The sequence below is a fragment of the Pseudopodoces humilis genome, chromosome 32 (genome assembly GCF_049639895.1).
Source record: "Pseudopodoces humilis isolate 2021_Gansu_Grassland_sample_001 chromosome 32, ASM4963989v1, whole genome shotgun sequence".
Lineage (NCBI taxonomy): Eukaryota > Metazoa > Chordata > Aves > Passeriformes > Paridae > Pseudopodoces > Pseudopodoces humilis.
In genome coordinates this window covers 544,098-565,978 of record NC_142231.1, presented here as the reverse complement: position 1 = coordinate 565,978, position 21,881 = coordinate 544,098, and the positions used below count along the sequence as shown (strand labels likewise).

Here is a 21,881-nt window from a genome sequence, read left to right as displayed (position 1 = left end):
GAGGGAATAGGCACCGTGAGGATGTGGGACAGGGAATGCGAAAAGCAAATTCGAGAACGGGGACCACGAGGGGTGGAATTGGAGATGCGGAATTGTGCCAGACGCTGGGAAGGGCTGGGGGGTGTCAGCCCCGCTCCCTGGCCGTGATTACAACCCCTGGTCCTGGATGCTCTGGGATGTGCTGGGAGGGAGGTGGATGTGCCTTTGCCAGGGATGGAGAGCTCCGATGTGCAGTGACACCCGGCACCAAATCTGCCCTCCATAACATACAAGAATTATTTCACGGAAAGGATGATCAGGCATTGGAAGGGGCTGGGTGATGGTGGAGTCGCCATCCCTGGAGATGTCCAGGGGACAACTGGACGTGGCACTCAGTGCTCTGGTGGGGATCAGTCACAGTTTGGACTTGGTGATCTTTTCCAACCTCAGGGATTTTGGGATCTTAGCAGTGAAATTTATGGGGGAAACAAAACGGCCATGCATGGGTCCAGTTTGTGCAGGTTCAGGCAGAGCAGCAGGAAAAGGAATCCTGTCTCCCCTGGGGTTCCACAGGGAGCAGGAGGTTGGAGTTAAAGGCCACTTTCTGCAAGTATTAACATTAAGTTCCTTTTCCCTGAAGCAGTTTCATATGCTCAGAGAGAAAAGGGACACAAATCCAGCATTAATCCATGGAAAAAGCCAAGTGCGCAGTCACACCACGAGTATTAATTAAACAATTAATGATGATCATCTGATGAGCGCTGCCTCCAGCCTGGGGGTCCCAGCTCAGGGAGGATGTGGAGCTGCTGGAGCAAGTCCAGAGGAGGCACCGGGATGATCAGAGGGATGGAGCAGCTCTGCTGGCAGGAAAGGCTGGGAGAATCGGGATTATTCAGCCTGGAAAAGAGGCTCCGGGGTGACCTCGCTGCGTCCTTCCTCCTTTCTCCTGCCCCGAGGGTTTGGTGGAACAGCTTTGGAAATGCCTCCCCTGCACCTGCTGGCGGCTCCAGGGAAACTTTCCTGCCCAGCCAGCCTGGCTCTGGCTGCAGGACAGCAACACCCAGGACTGTGGGATTGTCCCTCAGCTCCTGTTGCCAGCGAGGGGGGACCGGGAATTCTGACCCGCGAGGGGCGGTGGTGGAATCTCGGCATCCCCACAGACCCTGAGTGGGCTGGGTGTCTGTGGATCCCAAACGGGCTGAAGGTTCCCAGATCCCAAAGAGTCTGGAGCTCAGGATCCCGACCAGGCTGATGTTCCCAGCCCAGTGCTGCTGTCCCAGGATGCTCCAAAGGAGCCTCGTGCCTGGAAAGAGCAGCTTTTGCGCGCCCCATCCAGGAGCGGCTCCGGGCGGTGCCTGCCCGGTACGTGCTGCTGCTCCACGGGAATTGCCGGGCTGTGCTGCCCCTGAGGCTCACCGAGCCCTCGGAGAGCCGAGCTGCGACAGATGGACGGGGTGACCTGCTCCCAGCACAGCCAGCAGGTCCAGCCGGGGGATTACAGCCCCCGGAGCCGGGGGCAGCGCCGGGGAGGGAGCGGGCACGGCTCTGGTTGTGATGAATCGCATTCATTAACGCGCTCCTGGCCCCGCCGTTCTCCTTCAAATCCCACCCCCTGGCCCCTGCAGCACCGGAGCGGGGTGAGACGCTTCTCGTTGAGATGCAGAACACTCCTCTGCCATTTCCAGGAGCCAGGGGACACGGTCGGAGCCAAGGGACCGGGGGGAGGGGGTGTGTGTGTGTGCGTTGGCATTTCAGCGTTCCCTGCCCACTCCCACTCCCTATTATTCGGTCTCCATGGAGTCCCGAGGGCTCCGCTGTTGGATCTGCTCTGTTGTTACTTTTGCTCTCTGTAGCTGGAAATTTTTAGGACAGAAGGTGTGTTTATATTTGGGTTGTGCTCCCAGAGCTCCTGCCAGGGTGGAATTCCACCTGGCGACCCCTGTTGGAGCTCAAGCGGGTCCCAAACCACGGATGTGTTGGAGTTGTCAGGGATTAAGAGCTCCGTGAGTGTTAATTCTCTTTTCCCTGCTCGGGAGCAGAAATCAGCTCCCTCCTCCAGCCCTGCGTGCCTCGGGAGGAGCTCCTTGGGAAGGCAGCGAGGCTGGAGCTCCACGAGGAGCTCCCAGGAAAGGGAGGCTCAGCTGTCTCTGACCCAGAGCACACTCTGCACGTCCCAGGCAGCACTAAAGTCTGGCCCAGAGCTTTTTCCTCCCCCTCCCTTTCCCTCGGCTCCAGGAGCATCCCGGGATGCGGCTGTCCCCACCTGCCTCCTCGGGGGAGCATTTCCAGCAGCTCAGCAAGAGAGAAAGGCTCGGCGTGGGGGAGTTATATCATTTATATCATTCTTTATATCATCGTTGTTAAGAGTAGCAGGTATTGATGTACAATGCATCTGTCATCTTATTGTGCTTCCTATGAAAATGTGTGTACATAGTACAGATACCGGAGAGAATTCCACACTTTATACACTTGAAGGCATTCAGAGATCAGTAACAGAAAAAAAAAATGGCACAAGAACAAGGCCTAAACTCTACTGAATGGGTATCTACACTGGCATGATGCATATAGAGATATATATATATATATATGTACACATATATATATAGTCATATATATTATATATAAGAAATATAAAATGCCGATGATATAACAACAAAAAAGCGTTTTCTTCAACAGGTGAGCCTCAAGGTCAAATCCCAGCCCCATCTTTAAAAGCTTGAATGGGAAAGAGAAAGAAAGAAAATAAATAAATGAAACGAGATGAAACGTTAGGAGAAATCCATAAGAAAATTTATGGATGTGGCCGACCCGTCGTCTTTGGGTGATTGCTGGATACAAAGGACTGACCCCCAGTTCCTAATTTTGGTCAGGAAGCAAATAATAAGAATAAAAATGACAAGAATAAAAACCCAAAACTGCAGTTTAGAAAAAAAAAAATTACTAAAAAGACTTATTGCAAAAGCTCTTAAAGATAAGTAGCACTTGGGCCCGGGGAGGGCTCTGGCCTGGGGGCTTGAAGATGGGCTGGGGGGCCAAGCAGGGACCCCAGAGGGGAGTGGTGGGCGCTGACAGGCCCGGGGGGCAGCCACCCGGTGGCCACGGACCCCAGCCAGGGCAGGGCTGTGCCAGGGAAGGGGCAGCGGTGGCCCTGGGAACCCACAGACACCCCAACCCCCCCGGGGCAGCGGCTGTCGGGGCTCAGCGGGGCTGGAGCTGAGCTCCAGAGCCCCCCAGGACCCCCGGGGGGGGTTGGGGCTCCGGTGCCCGCCCAGCCACGGTGGTGCCAAGGGGGTGTCCCTGGCTGGGCCGGGCTGGCGGCGGTGGCCACGTGGGGCCAGGGGTTTCCTTCTGCCTTTCTCCCCGAGGATGGCTGGGTTTGGGGTCACCTGGGGATGGGGGGGCTGCAGGGCAGTGCTGGAACTGGCCAGGCTGCCCAGAGCCCAGGAGGGGTGGACGGGGAGGGACAGTGGCCGGTGTCCTCAGAGCCGAGGTGGCACCTCCCAGCTGAGCCCCTCTGGTGCTCCCGGGACTGATCCCAGGGCTGATCCCGGGGCTGATCCCAGGGCTGATCCCGGGGTTGATCCCGGGGCTGATCCCAGGGCTGATCCCAGGGCTGACGCCGGTGCTGATCCCGGGGCTGATCCTGGGACAGGGGCCAAGGAAGACGTTGTGGACAGGTGGAGGTCCTGCGTCTTCGTGCCGGGAGCGCCCGGGCGAGCCGGGGCTGCGGTCCCGGGGGACAGAGGCGCTCTCAGGGGACTCCTGGGCCGGGCACACCGGGGGCTCCCCGATGATCCCCCCACCAGGCACAGGGGGCCCGGCAAGCTCAGCCAAGGCATTGGAGTAGGATGAGCATGGAGACGACGGAGGACAGACGGACAGGGCTGTGGATGGAGACTGCGGCCGAACGGCTGCTTCTTCTTGGCTTCTGGGTTTTAGTTAAAAAGGCCGAGGGGAGCCAAGGGGGAGCCGGGGCAGGCCCGTGCCCTGGCCCACTGTGCGTGTCGCTCCCGCTCCGCGGGACGGCCGGGCTGGAGCGTCCTGGAGTCTCTGAAGGAGCAGAGCAGGCGCAGAGCAGCTGCCACGGGGGCTGCGCCGGGGTCTGGCATTGCCCAACCCCACTGCCCGCCCCGAAATCCGAGGCCGTCGCTCTTGTCCGTGTCCCACCGTGCCGAGGAGCAAAGGCCCCCTAGATGTGTCTCTCCGCTGGCGCTGGCGGGGAGAAGGGCAGCTCTCGCAGGGCTTTGGTAGCTCAGGTTGTACATCCAGACGTCGGTTAGCAGGTGAAGTCCTCAAAGGTACCCCGGGCCGGGTGGTGAGGTAGGATGTTGGCTGCGTAAGTCATGCCTGCTGGGTGCCCCCGTATGCTTTCACAGGGATTCTGCAGGATAAACGGGACGTTGGGGCCGCTGGCTTCGTCCAGGTCCTTGCACAGACCCAGCGCCATCCCCCCACAGCATCTCTGCCTGGGATCACTGCTCCTTTCCCAGGCACTCCCCAGAACAGTGACTCCACACCCCACAGTGCCTCTCGGGCAGCCCCCGAGCTGCAGGAGGGGATGAGCAGGAGGGGACAAGCAGGAGGGGATGAGCAGGAGAAGATGAGCAGGAGGGGATGAGCAGAAAGGGGCAAGCAGGAGGGGACCGTGCTGTGCCCCACACTCACGTGGCGCTTCACGTCGTCCATGCTCAGCGCAACGCCCTTGTCTGTGTTGTTCCTCTTGTGGTTCTTGCGGCACTTGCCCCGCCGGCACAGCCGGTGCTTTATCACCTGCCAGAGCCACGTTTCAGCACCGTGGGGCTCATGGGTGGCTCTTCCCCATGTCCCACACGAGCACAGCCATGGGATGGAGGAGACTCTCACCTCGTAGGCGTAGTCAAACAGCTCCAGCACTGTGAGGATGCTGGCCCCAATGAACAGCCCCATCTGGCCTCCAATGTCACCTGCAGAGGAGAGGGAAGCCATCAGGGTGGCCTGAGTCCAGAGTCGGGGGGCAGAGGGAGCAGAGAAAGGGGCAGAACTTGTCACTGCTGTGACCTGGTCACAGCAGTTGGGTGCCCTGCTCCACGTCTGTGCTGGTGGCACATCCCGGTGCCTTGGGAACGGGCCATGGTGACAGGGCCAGCACGAGACCACCTGGCTGGGGCACTCTGGCTGGGGACTGTCACAGGCTCCCCACAGCCACCAGCACTCACCCAGCAAACCAGCCACCTCGTACGCCTTCTTCTGCTCGATCGTCTCGTAGTTCAGGGCCTCAAAGAAGATATCCAGCACCAGGATGTTCTCCCTGCTCAGGACAGAAGCGGCATGAGGCTGAGGTTTGGGATGGAGAGACCAGAGCCTGCCCTGCCGCCGCGGCTGCAGCGCCTTACCCGATGTACTGCTCCGACTTGTTGTACTTCTTGGCCAGGTATTTGGCCGAGGCCTTGCTGGGGATCTTGACCATGGAGAGCTCTTTGCCGTAGCGGGTCATGTTGCAGGGCATCTCGCAGATGCAGTACTCGTTGTCCTTCTCCACCAGGAAATCTGTGCAGGGAGAGAGGGGCATGGTGAGATGGAGAAACCCAGCGCCGCAGCTCCGTCCCACGGGGCCGGGCAGCCTCACCTAAGGCCGGATCCGCACACTCCTTGTACTGCTCCGGGGTGCAGTAAGGGGCATCGCCTGGGGAGACACAGAGCAGGTTTTCCAGGTGGGACCACACTGGAGGGCTGGGCGGGGGCCAGGCCAGGCACGGGGCTCACCTGGCATGTGCACCATGCGGCAGTTGCAGTTCTCCACCAGGTAGCGGGTCTCGCAGTCGATCCGACAGGCCGTGATGCTGTAGGTGTCGTAGAACTCCGAGTCGCCCGCCACGGCCTTGCAGTCGCCCCAGGGAGGCGGCAGGTAGATGAGCTGGAAGGGGACAGAAGCCAGGAGTGAGGAGAGAACACTCTCCAGTGTGGCAGGGGACAGACACCCTCATGGTATTGCTCCTCAGGACCGTGCCCTCCTCTCCATCCAGCGTGGGGACAGGGGCACAGCGAGGAGGATCTGCTCGTGCAGGGTGGGAGGGAACATCCCAGACCTGCCCAGTTCCTACCCTCTGCTCCTGGCAGGACACAAAGGTCTGGAAGCCGGGAGCCACCCCGAAGCCCAGCTGGTCGATCAGCGGAGGCTCGTCCTGGCTGTGGATCTGCACCTTGATCCCGGCTTCGAACGAGGTCTCATCTGTGGCAGAGAGAAGTGGGGTGAGCACAGCACTGTCCCTGCTCTGAGGGGCTGTGCTGAGCCTGCTTTGAGAGGGACCACAACTTCTGCCTCCCACGCTTCCCCTGGGCCAAGTCATTCATCCACGTGTCCATCCATCTGTCCATCCTCTTGCTGCACCATGTCCTTGCCCCCTCCACCCCGACCCCCCTGCTCCACACCCAGCAGTGGCAGGGAAAGTATTTGCCTCTATTTATAAACAAGTGATGGCTGCGTCTCTAAACGATGGGGAGTTGCCATGGCAAAGAGCAAAGACAAGGAGGAAAAGGGAAAGAAAAGACCAGAAGTGATGAGAAATGGAAGGAGGGAGGAGAAGGGAGCCTCAGGGATGTGGATCTGCGCTCTGGGGAGCTGGGAGGGGGCTGAGGAGGCGGGTAGGGGCTGGGTAGCACCCCAGGATTAAGTGGGCCTGCTGGGGCAGTGGCTGACCTGTTTCCCCCCACACTGGCAGGTACTCGTCCTGCTGGATGTCCAGCATGATCTCCAGGCCATTGCCAGTGCCCCCCTTCATGGTGATGAGCCGTGGCTTCCCGTCCTGCCCCGCATTGAAGGTGTAGCACTTCCCGTAGCGGGTGAAGACCTGCAGGAGAGGACACGGGGTGAGGCTGGGGCCCCTCTGTGCGGAGCACGGGGCCAGGAGAGCGTCCCCAGCCCCAAAACTCAGAGATGGACTTGGAGGAGACACTGCAGATTCATAGCACCTTCAGCCCCAGAGAGCCCACAGCAGCTGTGGCTCCCCAGAGTGGTGGCACTCAGCCTGGTGCCTGCACTGGTGCCTCCTCCAAGCCCTCCTCCATCCCTGCAGAGGACAGGGCTGGATGGGATCCTGGACCTCCCCATCCCTCCTTGGCCGTTCCAGCTCTCTCCTCCGGCAGCCGGCATGGCCCCAGCGCCACGGAGCTGCTGCCAGCCCAGGGCACGTGAGGGCAGTGGGATCTCACCACAGGGTGCCCCACAAGCCCTGATGCCACCAGGACGGAGGTGCCGGGCACCTCCTCAGCCATCACAGCCCCGGGGATGCGCTCCACATCCCACCAGAAGATCTCCACAGCCGGTGCCATCCCCAGCTCCGGCAGATGGGGCTGAAATATCAGCCTGTCCCTGAGCAAGCTCCAAGGGCAGCATCACCTGCCGTGCCTGATCCGACACCGATCAGCTCCAGAGCTGCTTCCCGTGCCGGGCCACCCTGGGGCTACTCACCGGCGCAAAGTCCCCAGGGCCGCAGCGCTGGCCGCGGTAGCTGCAGCTCAGCAGCATGTCCTCCAGCTGGTGGCAAGTGCGGTTAAAAAACCCGTACAAATTTAGGGGCTCGTCCTCCTCCCAGGGGTCGGGCTGGGCCGGGGTGAAACCCAGCTCCATCCCAGGCTCGTAGTCGACCAGGGGAGCCAGGTAGAGCAAGTCCTGGTGGCTGAGCTGCGAGAGCCGCACACGGTTGATGTTGCAGAAGGTGACGGCGGGGAAGATCATCTCGGGGCTGTCCTCCTCGCTGAGCAGCGTGACGTGGTGGTACTCCAGGTAGTAGGCGATACGGTCGGCCACCTGGTAGAGGAAGACGGAGAGGGAGAGGAGGAAGGCCAGCGCCCACAGCGCCTGCCGGGCGCCCAGGCTGCCCTCCACGAAGATGTGGCTCAGCCCGTGCAGGGTGCAGCTGCTGGCAAAGGCCACGAAGTCTGTGGTTGCCCCTGTGTCCTCCTCATCATCTTCATCCTCCTCCTGCCCATACAGGAACTCGTCTGCTGCATCTTCTCCCTTCCCAGTGGCTGCAGCATCTTCTGGTTCTTCCTCACTGGAGAAGGAGATGGTGCAGAATATCTGGAGAGGCATTGCACAGCCTGGGGGTCCCAGGTGTAGTGTGGAGTCCTGGCTCTGGTGTGGGGGTCCTGGCCCCTGCCCTGGCCCAGCCTGGGGGTCTTCAGTCAGTTCCTCGGTGGAGAGAGCAGGGGAGGGGGAAGGAGCAAGTTCAGAGAGGAGAAATGGAGAAGGGAAAAGGAGTGAGGCGAGCGGGAGTGAGGGAGAGGAGCAGAGGGATGCTCGGAGCGGCCGGAGCCAGGAGGGTATATCAGGAGCAGCAGGAGGGGAGGAGGAGCGAGGGGCGGTTCCGCGGGCTCCCCGGGCCCCCTGGGACCGGCCGGCTCCGGCTGCCAGGACAGAGCAGAGACATCACCGGCTCCAGAAGCGCCGTGGGAGCTCCCAGCGCTGCCTGGGGGCCCGAGGGGCTCCCGAGGGGCACACGGGGTGTACAGGTGTGCAGGTCCCCACGCCGTGCCCTCCATCCTTGCGTGGTCTGGCCCTGGCAGCCCAAGCGGCTGCTCCAGCCAGGCCTAGGCTCTCCCTGCTGGGTCCCCGGCTGTCTCCAGAGCCACCATATGCCAGGCTCTGTGCACTCATCCCCAGGGCAGCTGGAGCCAGAGGTTTTCCCAAAATGCCTGGTTCAGTGGTGGATGCTGTGGTGTCCTCAGGCTCCTACGATGCTCCTCCTGCCCTGGCAGTGCCCATCCCTGCAGGCTCATCCCCCTGTGCTCAGGGCACCACCGTGTGCCCGTGAGAATCCGGCAAGTCCGATGTTCTGAGTGCTGTGAGGTCCCCTCCGAGCGGGGCTGGTCTTGGCAGGATTTGGGTGCTGTGCAGGCAGTGAGTCCTTCTGCAGAGCCCGGTCGGTGCTGGACATGTCACCTCGTGCTTCGGATCCCGGTGGGGCACAGGGAGCCACCTCTTCCCTCAAGGAATTGCATCCAGGCCTGGTGCTGCTGAGCCAGCTGGGCTGGGGGTCCCAGGGAGCAGCTCTGGTGCAGGATGCTGGGATGGAGCCGGCGGCTGCTGGGAGCACACAAGCGTCTCCTCTCTGCAGCAGCGCAGCCCCTTCTCGTGGTTTGCTGTTTTCCTGTGCTCAGCACTTCATAAAAGCATCCAGAGACCACAGAGCAATCTCCAGCCCCATCCCGGCACTGCCATCACCGGCTCAGGGGGAGAATCTAAATCCGGCAGCACTTGGATGTGCAGGGGCTGGATGGGAGGTTTGGGCTGGTGCCTGGGTGGGAGAGACTCACCCCAAGCCCTCAGTTCAGCCGCTGTGTCTCCTTCCCTGTGCACCCTGCAGGGTTCCTGAGAACATTCCGGCGCACACAGACACCAAAAATTGAGAGAACAAATCAGTCAGGAACGCAGAAAAAAATCTGATCTGGTACCAGCACAGTTATTGAGATTCCTGGGCAGGTGATGCTGGTGGAACAGGCACTGGGGGATCCCCACCAGGGGCAGGGATCTGTGATGTGACAGAGGGTTGTCCCATCCTGGGGCTCCCCAAGCTCAATATTCCCTTCAGTAGGGCCCTTGTGTAAGAGGGGAACTGGCAGATGCTGCCTGGGGACCTGGGAGAAAGTGTGGATGACCTTGAGGATGAGCGCCGGCACCACAGGATGAAATTTCATCAGGCCAAGATCAAGGTTACACCTTTTGGGAGCATCCCAGAGAATCTGAGATGAAAAGTCCTCCTGGAAAAAAGAGTCAGGAACATCCCAGAGAATCTGAGATGAAAAGTCCTCCTGGAAAAGAGTCAGGAAGGTGTACTGAGTGGCTGGGAACAATCAGGACGTGGGGCCAGGTCCCAGGTGCCCTGTGTCTGATGGGGACAAGCTGCAGGGCAGGGCTCTAACAGCACCAGGGCTGCTCCTGGGAGGGGGTTTGCAAGACTTGGGCTGGTTCAGCCCTGTGGGAGCAGGCTGGGAAACACACTGGGATGATCCCACACACACACTGGCACCGGAGGATGCTCTGACAGGCAGGAGCAGGTAGGAGCAGTCTGGGGTTGGGCTGGGATTTCTGGTGCTCCTGGGTTCCTGTGCCCTGGCTGTTAGCAGGGAGAGGAGAAGGGAAATGGAATGAAGGAATTGCAGGCTGAGGGGGTTGTTTGGCCCCGGCTGGGCTCGGACAGGTGAGCGGTGCTGCCCGGGGCCATCAGCCCGTCCCCGACGGTGCGAGCGAAGGGCGGATCCGCTCCCGGGGCGCGGGGAGCTTTAATGTCTCTTCTTGCGAGCAATTGCAGCAGGGAGAGAGAGTGAGAAAGCTGCTGTAATGAAAACATTCCATCATCGACTGGGGCCATTAACCTGCTTCGCTCGGCTTAAACAGCTCGCGGGGAGCGCCGGGGCTGGTTCCCAGCAGCCGCGTGGGGCGGGAGGACGAGCAGGACCCGGCTCCGGTTACCTCCACCTGTCCCAGCACCGACACCCGAGCCGGGCTGAAGGTGACCGGGGACAGCCGCAGCCCCGAGCACGGTGGCACCGGAGCCAAGGGGAGCGCGTCCTGACCCCCAGATCGGGGACAAAATGTGTTGCAGGCAGGGAGGTGCCGTCCTGGTTTGTGCGAGTTTTGGAGATGCTGGAGGAGTCCTTGGGCTCGTTCCAGCTCCTCCCTCGCCGGGAGTTATTTTTACCCTCTCTCAGGTAAAGCTTTGGCGGGGGCGAGGGACGGGGGAGGTTATAATTAGCCGTGACATCAGCCCCCGTGGCGGGTGCTGGGATGATGCCGCCACACCCGACCCGGCGCTGGGCCCGGGGATGCTCCGCGCCCTCCTCCCCGCCCCAGCGAGAGGTGTGTGATGGTAGAACGAAATGGGATTTTCCTGCCTCCAGCACCGTGTTTGGCCGCTGTCCCGGGGCGGTTCGGCCCCGCTCGATGCTCTGCAGCTCCTCACGGGCCTGGGAAAGGAGGTTTCCCGGAGCGGGGGAGCACGGAGGCGGCGGGGGGGGGAAGTGGGAGCGGGATTTGACGGCAGCAACAGCACATTTCACAGCCTGTCACGCTTTAATGGCAGAGGAGATCAAAGCCGGGATGGAGTTATTCATAGAGATAAACCAATCCCCGAGGAGGCGAGGAGAAAACAACATTGCAAGTTCTGTTATCCCAGGTCTCCGAGCCCCGGGGAAGCTGTCGCCGAAAACGCCCCGGGAGCTGGACCCGCTCGGTTTTGTGACGGGCGCTGCCCGTCCCTGCCAAAGCCTGGCTGAGCTGCCCACCTCATCCCTGGGGGTGGCCGGAGGTCGGAGCTGGCTGCTGGGAAGGGATGGGATGAGGAAGGACATTTGGGGCAGATGGAGACCCCACAGCCGGGCTGTCCTGCTCCCACCGCGCATCCGGGCGTGCCAATCGAAAAGGAGAAAAATGAGGTTTTTCCACGCGTCTTGGCCCAGGGATGTGCTTTGCAGCTCCCAGAGCTGCCAAGGTGGTGGTGGAGGCACCGGCAGTGCTGCCACGGCCGCTCCGGGCGGGATGAGCCGCTCTGGGACGGCTCCAGGGCTGCAGATCCCTCCCTGACCCTGGCGAGAGACAGAGCAGAGGCAGCCAAGCAAGGTGGGATTGCCCGGGCAGGCGGGATCTGTGCCGGGACTAATCCTGCACCCCTTATCAGATGCTGCCACCTTGCCTCAGCTCGCTCCACCAGCCAAGCCGGGCGCAGCTTGTGTTATCCGGCCCTTTATCCCCCAGATTAGACGCTTCACAGTGGATTAGCATGTCACATTCTAATGCAGAAAAATTGATGATTAAAAAGGAGTTTTTCCTCTGTATTATTCCCCACCTCCGCCTCCTCTCCACCCCGTCCCTGCAGGCCCACCAGCCCCAGCCTCGGGCACGGCTGATGCCGGAGCCGCATCCCCGGATCAAACAGGGGGTGGGAACCAGGAGGCCGAAGGTGCCTTTTCCAAGCCTCATCCCGGCTGCTTCTGGTGGTGGGTCCGGTACTCCAGGTCCCTGCTCCATCCCAGCCCCACGCTCCCCGCTGCACACTCAGCACCTGCAGCACAGGACTTTAATAAAAAGCACATTATGGTGAGTAATGTGCGAACTGGACTTCATTATAGAGCCAGGGCCTCCCTGGATCCCGTTGTTCCATATGATTTCATATCAGATGAGCCTTATCTCCTCTCCAAACGCTTCCATTTAAACTCTATTAATCTTTCAAAGCTTTCCTGGGCAGGCTCTTCCCAGCCAGCCCTGCCGAGTGCCGGTGCTGCTGCCCTGGGCACTGAGGCCACCTGCAGCCACCCTGGCTCGGGGGGCTCAGCCAGGACCCCCCCGCAGCTCTGTGAGCAGCCGAGCGTGTCCCTGGAGCCTCGGCTGTGATCCGCCGTGACGGCTCCGCGGCCGCCGCATCCTCCTCTCCAGGATCTGTTTACGCTCCTGTAATTGAAGCAGTTTGTACCGCTGAGAGCTTGCCGGTGATTTAGCCGCTGGCAGAGTCCCTTTGTGCCGAGCAGGGGTCACCAGGACTCCGCCAGGACACCGAGGATGCTGCCGAGGTGTCGCTAATTCCCGTGCATCCAGGCTTGTCCCTGCCGACCCTGATCCCGACGCCTTCCCGTGTTTCCCGTGGATCACGAATTACCCGTAAGCAGGTTGCGATTTTTTCCGACATCCTTCACAATCGCTCAGACAGTTCATGCAGGCAGATTCGAGCCGGCGCTTTTATTGGCGGGGGGAAAAAACCCACGGTGTTCCGGTCTGGTTTCCTTGCTGTGCTCGCTCCGGCTCCACACGTATCACGCTTTTCAAATCTAATCTAATCCAAGCAGAGCAGTCACACAGCCCTGGCATGTGGTGCCTCTGGAAGGGTCTCCCTGTCCCTGCCAGGAGAGCAGAGGTTTAAAATCCCTGATAAATCACAGAGTGGGTGGGAACACCCTGCTCCAGCCCTGTCCTTGAGCTGAGAGCCTGGATGCAAACACACCAAACCCTCCATACAGAAAAAACTCTCCAAAAATAATTAATTGGTTATAATGTCCAAGTGTCGGGGCTGTATCAATAAATAAGAGCTGGTGAGGAGCTCCTTGAGCCCTGGCTGGAGCGGGAATTGCAGCTCTGCCTCGGGAGCCCCCGCCAAGCTCCACAGGCGATAAAACACAGGTGGCTCCAGCCAGAGAAATTAAACTGAGGCAAAAAGGCCATGAGACAGTTCATTCCCTGGTCTCCCTGTGGAGATCTGTGGCTCCAGAGGCTCGGGGGATCTGCCCCCTCCAGCCTGGCTTCTCCCCACTTGATATCAGGCAGAGAGTTATGGCACCAGGAGGTTCCTGGGCAGCTCCTTTGGAGCCCTCAGAGAGCATTTTGCTACTGCCCAGCCTGGAGCTGGGAAAAACACCAAAAAGAGGCTGAGGGGAACAACTTGGAACCCCTCATATGCTGGTGCTGTCCAGGGCTGTGCTTCCAGCCTTTGGATCCCTTGGGACACACGTGCCCTGTCCTCAGCTGTGAAATCCTCACCTCCATTGTGCTCGGATACCACTCGAAAGCTTCCTCATCTCTTCCAGCAGCCACAGATGCCATTACAGCTTATTAATAATCATTAATAATTCATTTGTTAACGAGTCTTTGTGTGCAAAGGCGTTGCAAGAGGAACAGGATTGGCCAGAGATGAAGCTGAGACGCTCTGAGCTCTTGGTGTGACACCTCTGGGGGTGTGGGACCCCTCCGGGTGTGCAGAGTGCTTTGGGGGGTGACATCTCCACGTGAGCAAGATGTGTGTGACCCCCCCGAGTGTGTGCAGAGCTTTGGGGGTGCGTGACCCCTCCGGGTGTGCAGGGAGAGCTGCTGGGGCTGGGCACGGCCCCTGGGCAGAGCCAGGGACTGAATGACACCGGCTGAGCCTGATCCTGATCCCGCAAGTCCTTCTCCTGTAATCCCACCAGAGCTCTGAGGTTCAGGATGTGCCATTCACAGCTTTAATGAAGTGGCTGTGAGGTACAGGCACGTGGCGGCCTCTCACTGTGCCACGTCAGGGCTGTGTTCTCATCCCTCTTGCTCCTGATCCTCTTCTGCCCCGTCTTCGCCGAGACCAGTGGTGGTGGGCTCGGTGGTGCTGGTCCCACAGCTCCGGGGCTGTGGCATCACCGTCCTGCCGCAGAGTGAGGAACAGCCCGGCTTCCCGCAAGAATTCCCGTCCACCTTCGTGTCAGTGGGGTGAGCAAAGCCACAAACAGCCCAGGGCTCCCCGGTCCTGCCTGACCGGGTCTGCGAACGTTCGGGTGAGGCTGGGACAAGGAGGCAGCTGAGGAGCGGCGCCTGAGCGTCTCTGCTCCGTGCCCGAGGGTGAAACAGCTCACGGCTGCTTTCTGGATCATTTGCTTTGAGCAAAATACGGTGATACGGGAAAATCTCCGAGCTGCTGAGCAGACAACAGAGTTGGGGCACTCCCAACCCGCTGCGCTTCCCGGGAGAGCCGAGTACCAGCAGCAAACGGCTGCGGTCCCGTGCGCGGCGGCTCCTCTGCTCCATCACCTCCGATTATCTCGTGCCGTGTCCCGCTGGCTTTGCTCCATTCGTCTGGAAAACGGGGCAAAACTCGGGGGTCAGAATCCGGGAGAGGGGGATGAGCCCGGGCGGAGTTTGCCGATGATCCAGGTGAGGATGCTCAGCCGGGCCCCTGGGAACACCAGCGGGATGCCCGAGGTGAATCAGTGCTCGGAAAGAACGGATACATGCCAGCAGTTTCGAACGCTTATAAGTTATTTAGGAGCCTGTGTGCCGCTTTAAAAAGTGATTTGCATAAATCACTCAAGTGTCTTACAGAATTTGTAAATGCACCGGCTCCGTTGGGGACTGTGGGGGATCTGCTGGGGCTGGGAATGTTGCTGGGAACCAGCCCCAAACCAGGACTATCTGGGGCCAGTGGCTGTGCCTGGTGCCTACACGCTGTCCCCAAGTTGTTTTTCCAGAGCCAGATGGACCCATGCAGTTTGTTTATTAACTGTCAAAAGCTCCAGGAAATGTCTGGTATCAGTAATTCCCGCGCCCGGTCTCTCCAGCTGCGTTGGAGATGCTTCTCACTCCGGCTCCGTGATTATCCACTAACGCTGCGCCACGGGGGAGCTCCGCTCGCCACGGGGCTCCGGGCTTGTGACTGCTCTGGGGCCGTGTGGGGCCAGCGCTGCCTTTGGGGTCCCCTGGAAGGGGCTGGAGCCTGGATCCCGTGGGGCTGGGAGCCAGGGGGAGCAGGGGAGCAGCAGCAGCCCCCGGCTGAGCGCCCCTGAGCTACCGTGCTCATCCCTCCGGGGTCCTAGGGGTGCTGCAGGACACCCCAGCATCCACCAAGAGGGCAGGTTTGAACCACACCAGGGGTTTTGTTTCAAGGGGAGAAGGCACCCGTGGTGGCAGGAGCAGAGCTCAAACACCCCCAAGCCGGAGCGAGGGCTGAGCAGGGAGCCCAGGGGTGCAGAGAGGTTTTGGGGGTGCAGAGGGGCACACATTGGGGTTTAGCAGAGTCTGAGGGGCACAGCAGGATCTGGAGGTGTCTCGTGGGGTTCACCAAGGCACAGTGGGGTCAGAAGGAGGGTGGGGAGGCTCAGCAGGGAGCAGTGGGGTGCTGTGGGGAGCAGGATCTGTTCTCCATCACAGGAGCTCCTGCACTGCTCTGGAGATGGGAGAAGGAGAGGAGGAGTGTGGTTGGGGTTTGCTGGGACTCTGCAGACCCTCCCCGCTCCCTCCCTGGCTCTCTCTCTGTGCTCCCGGTGTTTCCAGGGCAGAGGATGCAGAATCCAATGCAAAAGGCAGCGGCATGATCTCCACGTCAAACTCAATTCTCCCTAGTGCCAGCTCAGCCCTGGAGCCTCATGGAAATGGTCCAGAGGTCTTAATCCTCTCCAGCTCATCGAGGCTGTCCCATGCACGCTGCCCAGGGCTCCGGGCTCGCCTGCCGTGCCCCGGAGCGGGATGGGGACATGGAACTTGGGATGGGGCTCTCCCTGGCACGGGTTCACATGGTGTCAGAAGGAAAAGCTGTGAAAGCACATTGTGCCACGCCAAGGCACCAGCACAGCCAGGCACAGCCACTCCTGTCCCCCCCTGGCTGCACCGACCACCCAAAAGGAGCTTCCCAAGCACGGGGCACCTCCCCGAGGTTTTGTGCAGCCACAATTCTCATACTGAGGTGTGGAAAGGAAGCTCATCCTCTGCGTTTCTCCTTCCTCCCTGGGATTTAGAGCCCAGAGCCAGCACTCATGGGCCTCTCCCTTGCTGGCTGAGGCGCGGATCCCTGTGGATGTGCGAGGCTCCAGGGAACCTCACGGGGAGGGAGGAAGCGCGAGCAGGGAGCCGGGGGGAGCTGCGCGTTCCCGCAGCAGGGGGAGGGCTCCAACTCATAAATAATGAAGGAGGAAGAGTGAAACATTGATCTGTGCTGCTAATGAGGGTGTCAGGGAGCGTGGCTCCAAAACGGGGAGACAGGGAGAGCCCTCTCCTGCAAATTCTGTGTCCTGCCTGTCCCACCCCTGAGTGAGGCTCTGGGCACAGCCCTGGGGATGGGAACATCTCAGCCCATGTCCCTGGGGGCTGTGTCGTGACAGGGGGTCAAGATGTGCCCCCCAGCTTTGTGTTTGCCTCTCCAGGCTTTAAGGTCATGCCAGGGTTTTGGGGAGGAGGTGACAGCACCTCCCTGAGCGTCCCTGTCACTGTCCTGGGCTGGACAGGAGGGAAGCTTTGGTGGACACCAAGCACCGCCCTGGTGCTGGAGGGGCTGTGGAGAGCCAGAGCAGAGCTGGGGTGGGCCAATGGTCCCCCCTGGTCTTTTCAGAGGGCTCACTCTGCAGTATGGGATGAGTCTGAGCCTGGTCAGCTCCACCAGAGTGCCCCTGTACCCTGGGGGGGACACGGAGGGGGATGAGCAATGCCAGGACCCCCGATGTGGCTGCCGATGACACAGAATGAAAGAGGAGGTGGGAAGAGCTCAGATCATCCCAGGCTGGGCTCCTCCACGGCATCCAGCACGAGCTCCTCGTGCCAGGGGAGCCCTGTCCTGGCTGCAGGTGGTTCTGTGAGCTGACCCTGGGCTGCTCCGGGTGGGCGCTTTGGGGGGACACGGGCAGTGTCCCCAGCACGAGGGGACCCTGTTGCGGTGCCTCTGCTCCCCAATCCCGGCAGCAGGACCCGGGCAGGAGGCGGCTCCTCCTCTTTTCAGGTCAGCCCAGGTATTTCGGCTCCGGCAGCCCCTCATCTGCATTCGCCGCGGCTGCCCCGAGCCCTCCCTTCTGCCAGGGACAGATAAGGCGGCACCGCGGCGTGTCGGGCCCTGGAGCTCCATCAGCATGCGGCCAGCATCGCCCCCCGGCCGGCCCCGGGACCCCCGCCTGGCCCCACGGACCCCCGGCCGGCCCCACTCATCTCCAGGCTGTCCCCATCTTGTCCCCTGCTTGTCCCCAGCTGCCCCAGGCTGTGGGGTCTGGGCAGCCCCCAGATTCCCCCTGGCTGGATCTGTCTCCATCCCCTCTGGATCAGTGAGAGAAGAGGGGCAGCCCTGGATGCAAAAGCGTCCCTGGACACTGAAGGGGCTCCCCAAAGTGCAGAGGGCCCCCAGCCCCTGTGGGCAGCGTGGGCTGATGGTGCATGCCCAGGGGCTGGACCCCAGGCCCCCCAGCCTGGCCAAGGCCCCCAGGCCCAGAGCAGCAGCGAGCCTGGCTCAGCCCCTGGAGAGAGAGCAGCAAGGCAGCAGGGATTTACTGGTGAGACTATCCCCTAGAAGCCTCTGAGAGTGCCAGGAGCCCATCCCAGCACCATGCCAGCCCCTGCACACACAGATCTCCCCATGCCGGTCTGCCAGGGGACCCCAAAGAGCAGCAGAGACGTAGCAGAGAGCCACAGCTTCCTCTAATCAAATCCATGAAATCATCCCAACCTGCTCGCGAGGAATAATCCAGGCAGGAATAACAGAGCAGCTGCGAGTCTGTTTGGCTTTTGCCGGTTGAAGGGGATGCAGAACACAGGGATTTCGAACCCAACAGATGAAGGGAGGGAGCTGGGATGAAGGTCCCTGAGGATGGTTCGGCGCAGAAAACGCGACAGTGCCCTGGGAAGAGCCGGCGTCGGAACCCGGCTCAGGCTGGAGCTGGCCCTGCTGGAGGGGATCCAGCCCCCTCCGGGCTGCAAAGTGCCTCCATTTAACAAATAAAACGCCTCATGGCTGACAACAGACACCTGCTCGTGGAAAGAGCCCATGACGGGAATTTAATGCCGATGATTAAAATCACCCGAACCGTGCCGGGACCTGGGTGGCAGCTCCACGTAAACCCAGCCACGACACAAAGGGGACAGCCCTGGGCTGGTGACGAGGATGGGGACCCCGAGGAGCGCAGGGCCACGGGCTCCAGCTGCTCGGGAACAGCCACCGCGGCTGCCGAATTGATTAGGCAGCACCCGAATAGCCGGCACTGTTCCATTCCCAGCTGGATGGGGCCGGGCAGGCGCAGGGATAAAGGCTTTATTGTGTGCTGGATCCACCAGCACAAGAACAACCTCCATGGCAGGGCACAGCACGGAGCCGCTGGGACCCGTGTTCCCAAGGGATTCGGCCATCCGTGCTCTCCCTGCTTTCCCACTGGAGCCTCCTCACCATGGCAGCTTCCAGCCTGGCACAACCCTGCTTTGCAGAGCCCAAATGATCCTGGGGAGCTGCGCCCACGTGGGAGCAGCCCAGGGAGCTGAACGGAGCCACACGTGCTCCTGGGGACAAGCTGGACCTCCCCAAACCCAACAACACCCCCTTAGTGACGGTGCTGCCGGTCCTCTCCGAGCTGGAAGGAGGCAGGAGCAGCTACAGGTGGACAAACACCCTCCTTGCATGGGGGAAAGGTGGCACTGGGCAGGGCCCACGGGTCACTCACCACTTTGAAGTCTTCGGGGGTGCATTGCTCCCCACGGAAGAAGCAGGACAGCAGCATCTCCCGGATGTCGTGGCCAGCCCGGTCATAAAACTCCAGCATGTTGAAAGGTTTGGGCTTGAAGTTTCGGAAGTTGGCCTTGTCCTGCAGGATTTCCAGCTGCTTCTCATCGGCTGTCTGGATGTCTGGGATCTCATATCTTGGGGGAAAGAGCAGGGAGAGGCTCAGGCCTGGCTGTGGTGGCTGCTCCCGCTGGCAAAGGCTGCTTGGGGTTGCCAGGAACTACCCCTGCCTGGGCTCAGCACAGCCCCACCTTGCACGTGGCATTCCCAGAGCATCCAACAGCGCAGAGTGGCCCAGAGGCACATGAGAGATGGCAGAAGGATGGATGAGGAGAAGCTGGGCATTTGCCACATTCCAAAGCCATCCCACTTGCCCCGCTGCTGGTCCAGCAGCACCAGCCCTGGTTGAGGCCACCCAGCCACCTGCCCTGTGTGGTGTCCTGGTGAGGTGGTGACCTTGCTGGGTGAATGTGCTGGCTCTCAGCTCTGTGTCATGCCTGAAAACCCCTCCCTGGGGCAGGAGTGGGGACAGCAGTGAAGCCCCTTGGCATTAGCATGGGCAGGGAGTGCACCAGGCTCTTGACAGTGGCTGGGAGCCGCCACAGCCATGGGTGAGGGGCTTGCCCGAGGCATGGCACCATCCTGGGCTGTGGGTCACGCTCAGTGGCTTCACCTGCTGGCACCGCTGGCCTCACTGTGTGGGTTGGTACCCAGGACATGGCACTGGAGCCAGGAGTGATGGCACCCAGGACATGGCACTGGAGCCTGTATCAACCCCACAAGACCCCAGGGGGGTGGCCCTGGCCTTGTTGCATGTGCTGCACACTGGGGATGGGAGCTGTGTGTGCTGGAGCCATCTGGGGCAGCCCGGTGTGGGAGGCACACACCCAGGAGCATCAGCAGGACCTGGTGGCTCTCAGCTGCAGGACCTGGTGGCTCTCAGCTGCATCCAGACTAACTGAGATGTCACCTGGGGCCACCTCAAGACACCGGCACCCACCTGTTATTGAGCAAGGCCAGGAGCTCTCCGGCGTGGTACAGGTCATTCTTGGTCACTCGGCTGAAGCGAAACTCGTTGAGGTTGCAGAAGGTGACGGCGGGGAACGTGAGCCTGGTGGCCGCCACCTCGTCCAGCTTGGTGACGTGGGGGTACAGGAAATAGTACTGGATACGGTTGGTGCAGACGAGGGCGAGCAGAGCCAGTGAGCCCAGGAAGCAAAGTGCCCAGACCACGCGCTTCAGCGACAGCCGCTCGTACGAGAAGATGTGTGAGAGCCCGTGCAGGGTGGAGCTGCTGGCGAAGGCCTGGATGCTCACCGGCTGCCCGCTGTCCACCTCCTCCTCGTCCACTTTCAGGTCCATCATGGTCAGTGCCAGCACGCCGGGGTGGCCACTCTGCCAAGAAGGGAGCCCGTGGGTGCCTCGTGGGTGCTGAGGGTGCCCAGCCCACGGCAGCCCCGGGCAGGGACGCGCCCGGCAGCGCCCGCGAGGGGCAGATGCTGCGCTGTGCCCTGCTCTTGCCCCCGAGCCTACATACATACATATATATATATATATATATATATATATATACACAGACATGCATATATATATATAAATATATATATATCTATACATATATACATATATACATACATTTATGTGGATGCAGCCTCTTGCATTTCCTCCCCTCCCACCTCCTCCCTGCCCTCCCCATCCCACGGCAGGACTGGGGTGCTGTGCCCCCCCCGCCCCCGCCTTATCTCCCCCTCCCCTCCCACCTGCCCCCGCTCCCCCTCCACCTCCCACAAATGGCACCGGCGCATCGACAAACAGATGAAGGAATCGGGGATGCAAACCTGGAATCAGGGCCGGCGGCCGTGGCTGGAGCTGGGTTCGTGTCGCTGCCGCTGCGCCGTGGGAGCCGGGGCTGGGATGAGCCTCTCGCCGCCGGCTGGGAACACGGGAGCGGGAGATGTGCAGGCACCGAGGGTGCTGAGGCACCGAGCCCGGCAGCGGCGGGTGAACCGGAAAAGAAGGGGGGGGAATAAAAATAGCCTCGTTGGTACCTTGGTGCAAGCGTGGGAGCGGGGATGCGCCGGGGCCTCGCTCAGCGCCGCGCGGGGGGACCGCAGGCGACCATCGCTGGAGAGGAGGCAGCTGCCGTGTGCGAGGAGATAAGAGGAGGAGAAGGAAGGCGAGCAGGAGGCTGCTTCCCTGCCAAACACATGGATACCTCCCCCTGTGGCTATCTGGGAGCTGGTGATTTCTTCAGATGCATAATCCGCATGAAGTCATTGTCTGAGCGCTGGTGGGGCCGGAGGCCGCGGAGCGGTGAGGGGTGCCGCAGGCCGGTGGGCAGCGAGGAGGAGGAGAAGGAGGAGGAGGAGGAGGAGGAGGAGGAGGAGGAGGGAGAGGCGCAGGAGCGGCGCTCCAGCGATTGCAGGCGCTGGCAGGGGCTGTTGGTGCTGCTGCCGTGTGCATGTGGGTAATGTGTGTGTGCGTGTGCGTGTGCCGCTCCCATCCCCCAGCGCCTTCCAGGGATGCTCCGGCTCCTCGCTCCTCGCTCCGCCGGAGCCCCCCGGCCCCCTGCCACAGCCCTGACCCGTCTCTCCCTCTCCGCGGCCTCCCCCGCCCTTCAGCCTTCACCCGTGGTGGTCCCAGCGGCGGGGCGGGTGCTGGGACACCCCGGCCTTGCTCCTTTTTGGGGGGCACCGGTGGCCTTCCAGCTCTTTTCTGGCCGTGGGGAGCGCGTGTGTCCACTCGAGTGTCCACCCCGGGCTCAGCCCGTGCGGCCCCGCTCTGCTGCCCGCGGCTGGTCCCTGTCACGCCTGTCACGATGACAGGGACTGACCCTGCTGGAGGCTCCGGGCCTCGCTCAGGACACGCCGCCCCTTTCCCAGCACCGTCCTTGTGCCGCTGTCCCCGGGGCAGGAGGCACAGGGTGCTCTGCTCCTCCCCGGGGCAGAGCGG

The 21,881-nt window shown here is 61.3% G+C and overlaps 1 protein-coding gene across 2 annotated transcripts; it reads right to left on the bottom strand.

Annotated features, from left to right (window-relative positions):
* Positions 1 to 3,180: 3,180 nt before the first annotated feature.
* On the bottom strand, positions 3,181 to 21,118 carry ASIC1 (acid sensing ion channel subunit 1). 2 transcript variants are annotated; one of them, XM_005532830.2, is made up of 13 exons: positions 20,978 to 21,118; positions 20,768 to 20,862; positions 19,930 to 20,324; positions 18,871 to 19,066; positions 6,656 to 6,806; positions 6,060 to 6,187; positions 5,722 to 5,872; positions 5,585 to 5,641; positions 5,352 to 5,505; positions 5,175 to 5,266; positions 4,843 to 4,922; positions 4,645 to 4,749; positions 3,181 to 4,360 (listed from the first exon to the last, which is right to left on the bottom strand). In XM_005532830.2, exons 3-13 carry the CDS (start codon positions 20,292 to 20,294, stop codon positions 4,256 to 4,258), a joined length of 1,584 nt encoding a protein of 527 aa, XP_005532887.1. In that variant the 5' UTR covers positions 20,295 to 20,324; positions 20,768 to 20,862; positions 20,978 to 21,118; the 3' UTR covers positions 3,181 to 4,255. The 2 variants fall into 2 exon arrangements, with proteins under 2 accessions (XP_005532887.1, XP_087924924.1); XM_088068798.1 differs by lacking the exons at positions 18,871 to 19,066; positions 19,930 to 20,324; positions 20,768 to 20,862; positions 20,978 to 21,118 and adding an exon at positions 7,427 to 8,050.
* Positions 21,119 to 21,881: the final 763 nt, after the last annotated feature.

Coding starts and splice junctions, on each gene's coding strand:
- ASIC1 (XM_088068798.1), bottom strand. CDS start 8,050: ATGCCTCTCCAGATATTCTGCACCATCTCCTTCTCCAGTGAGGAAGAA. Junction 5,267..5,351: donor AAGTCGGAGCAGTACATCGG/GTAAGGCGCTGC, acceptor TGTCCTGAGCAG/GGAGAACATCCTGGTGCTGG. Junction 4,361..4,644: donor TGGACGACGTGAAGCGCCAC/GTGAGTGTGGGG, acceptor TTTATCCTGCAG/AATCCCTGTGAAAGCATACG.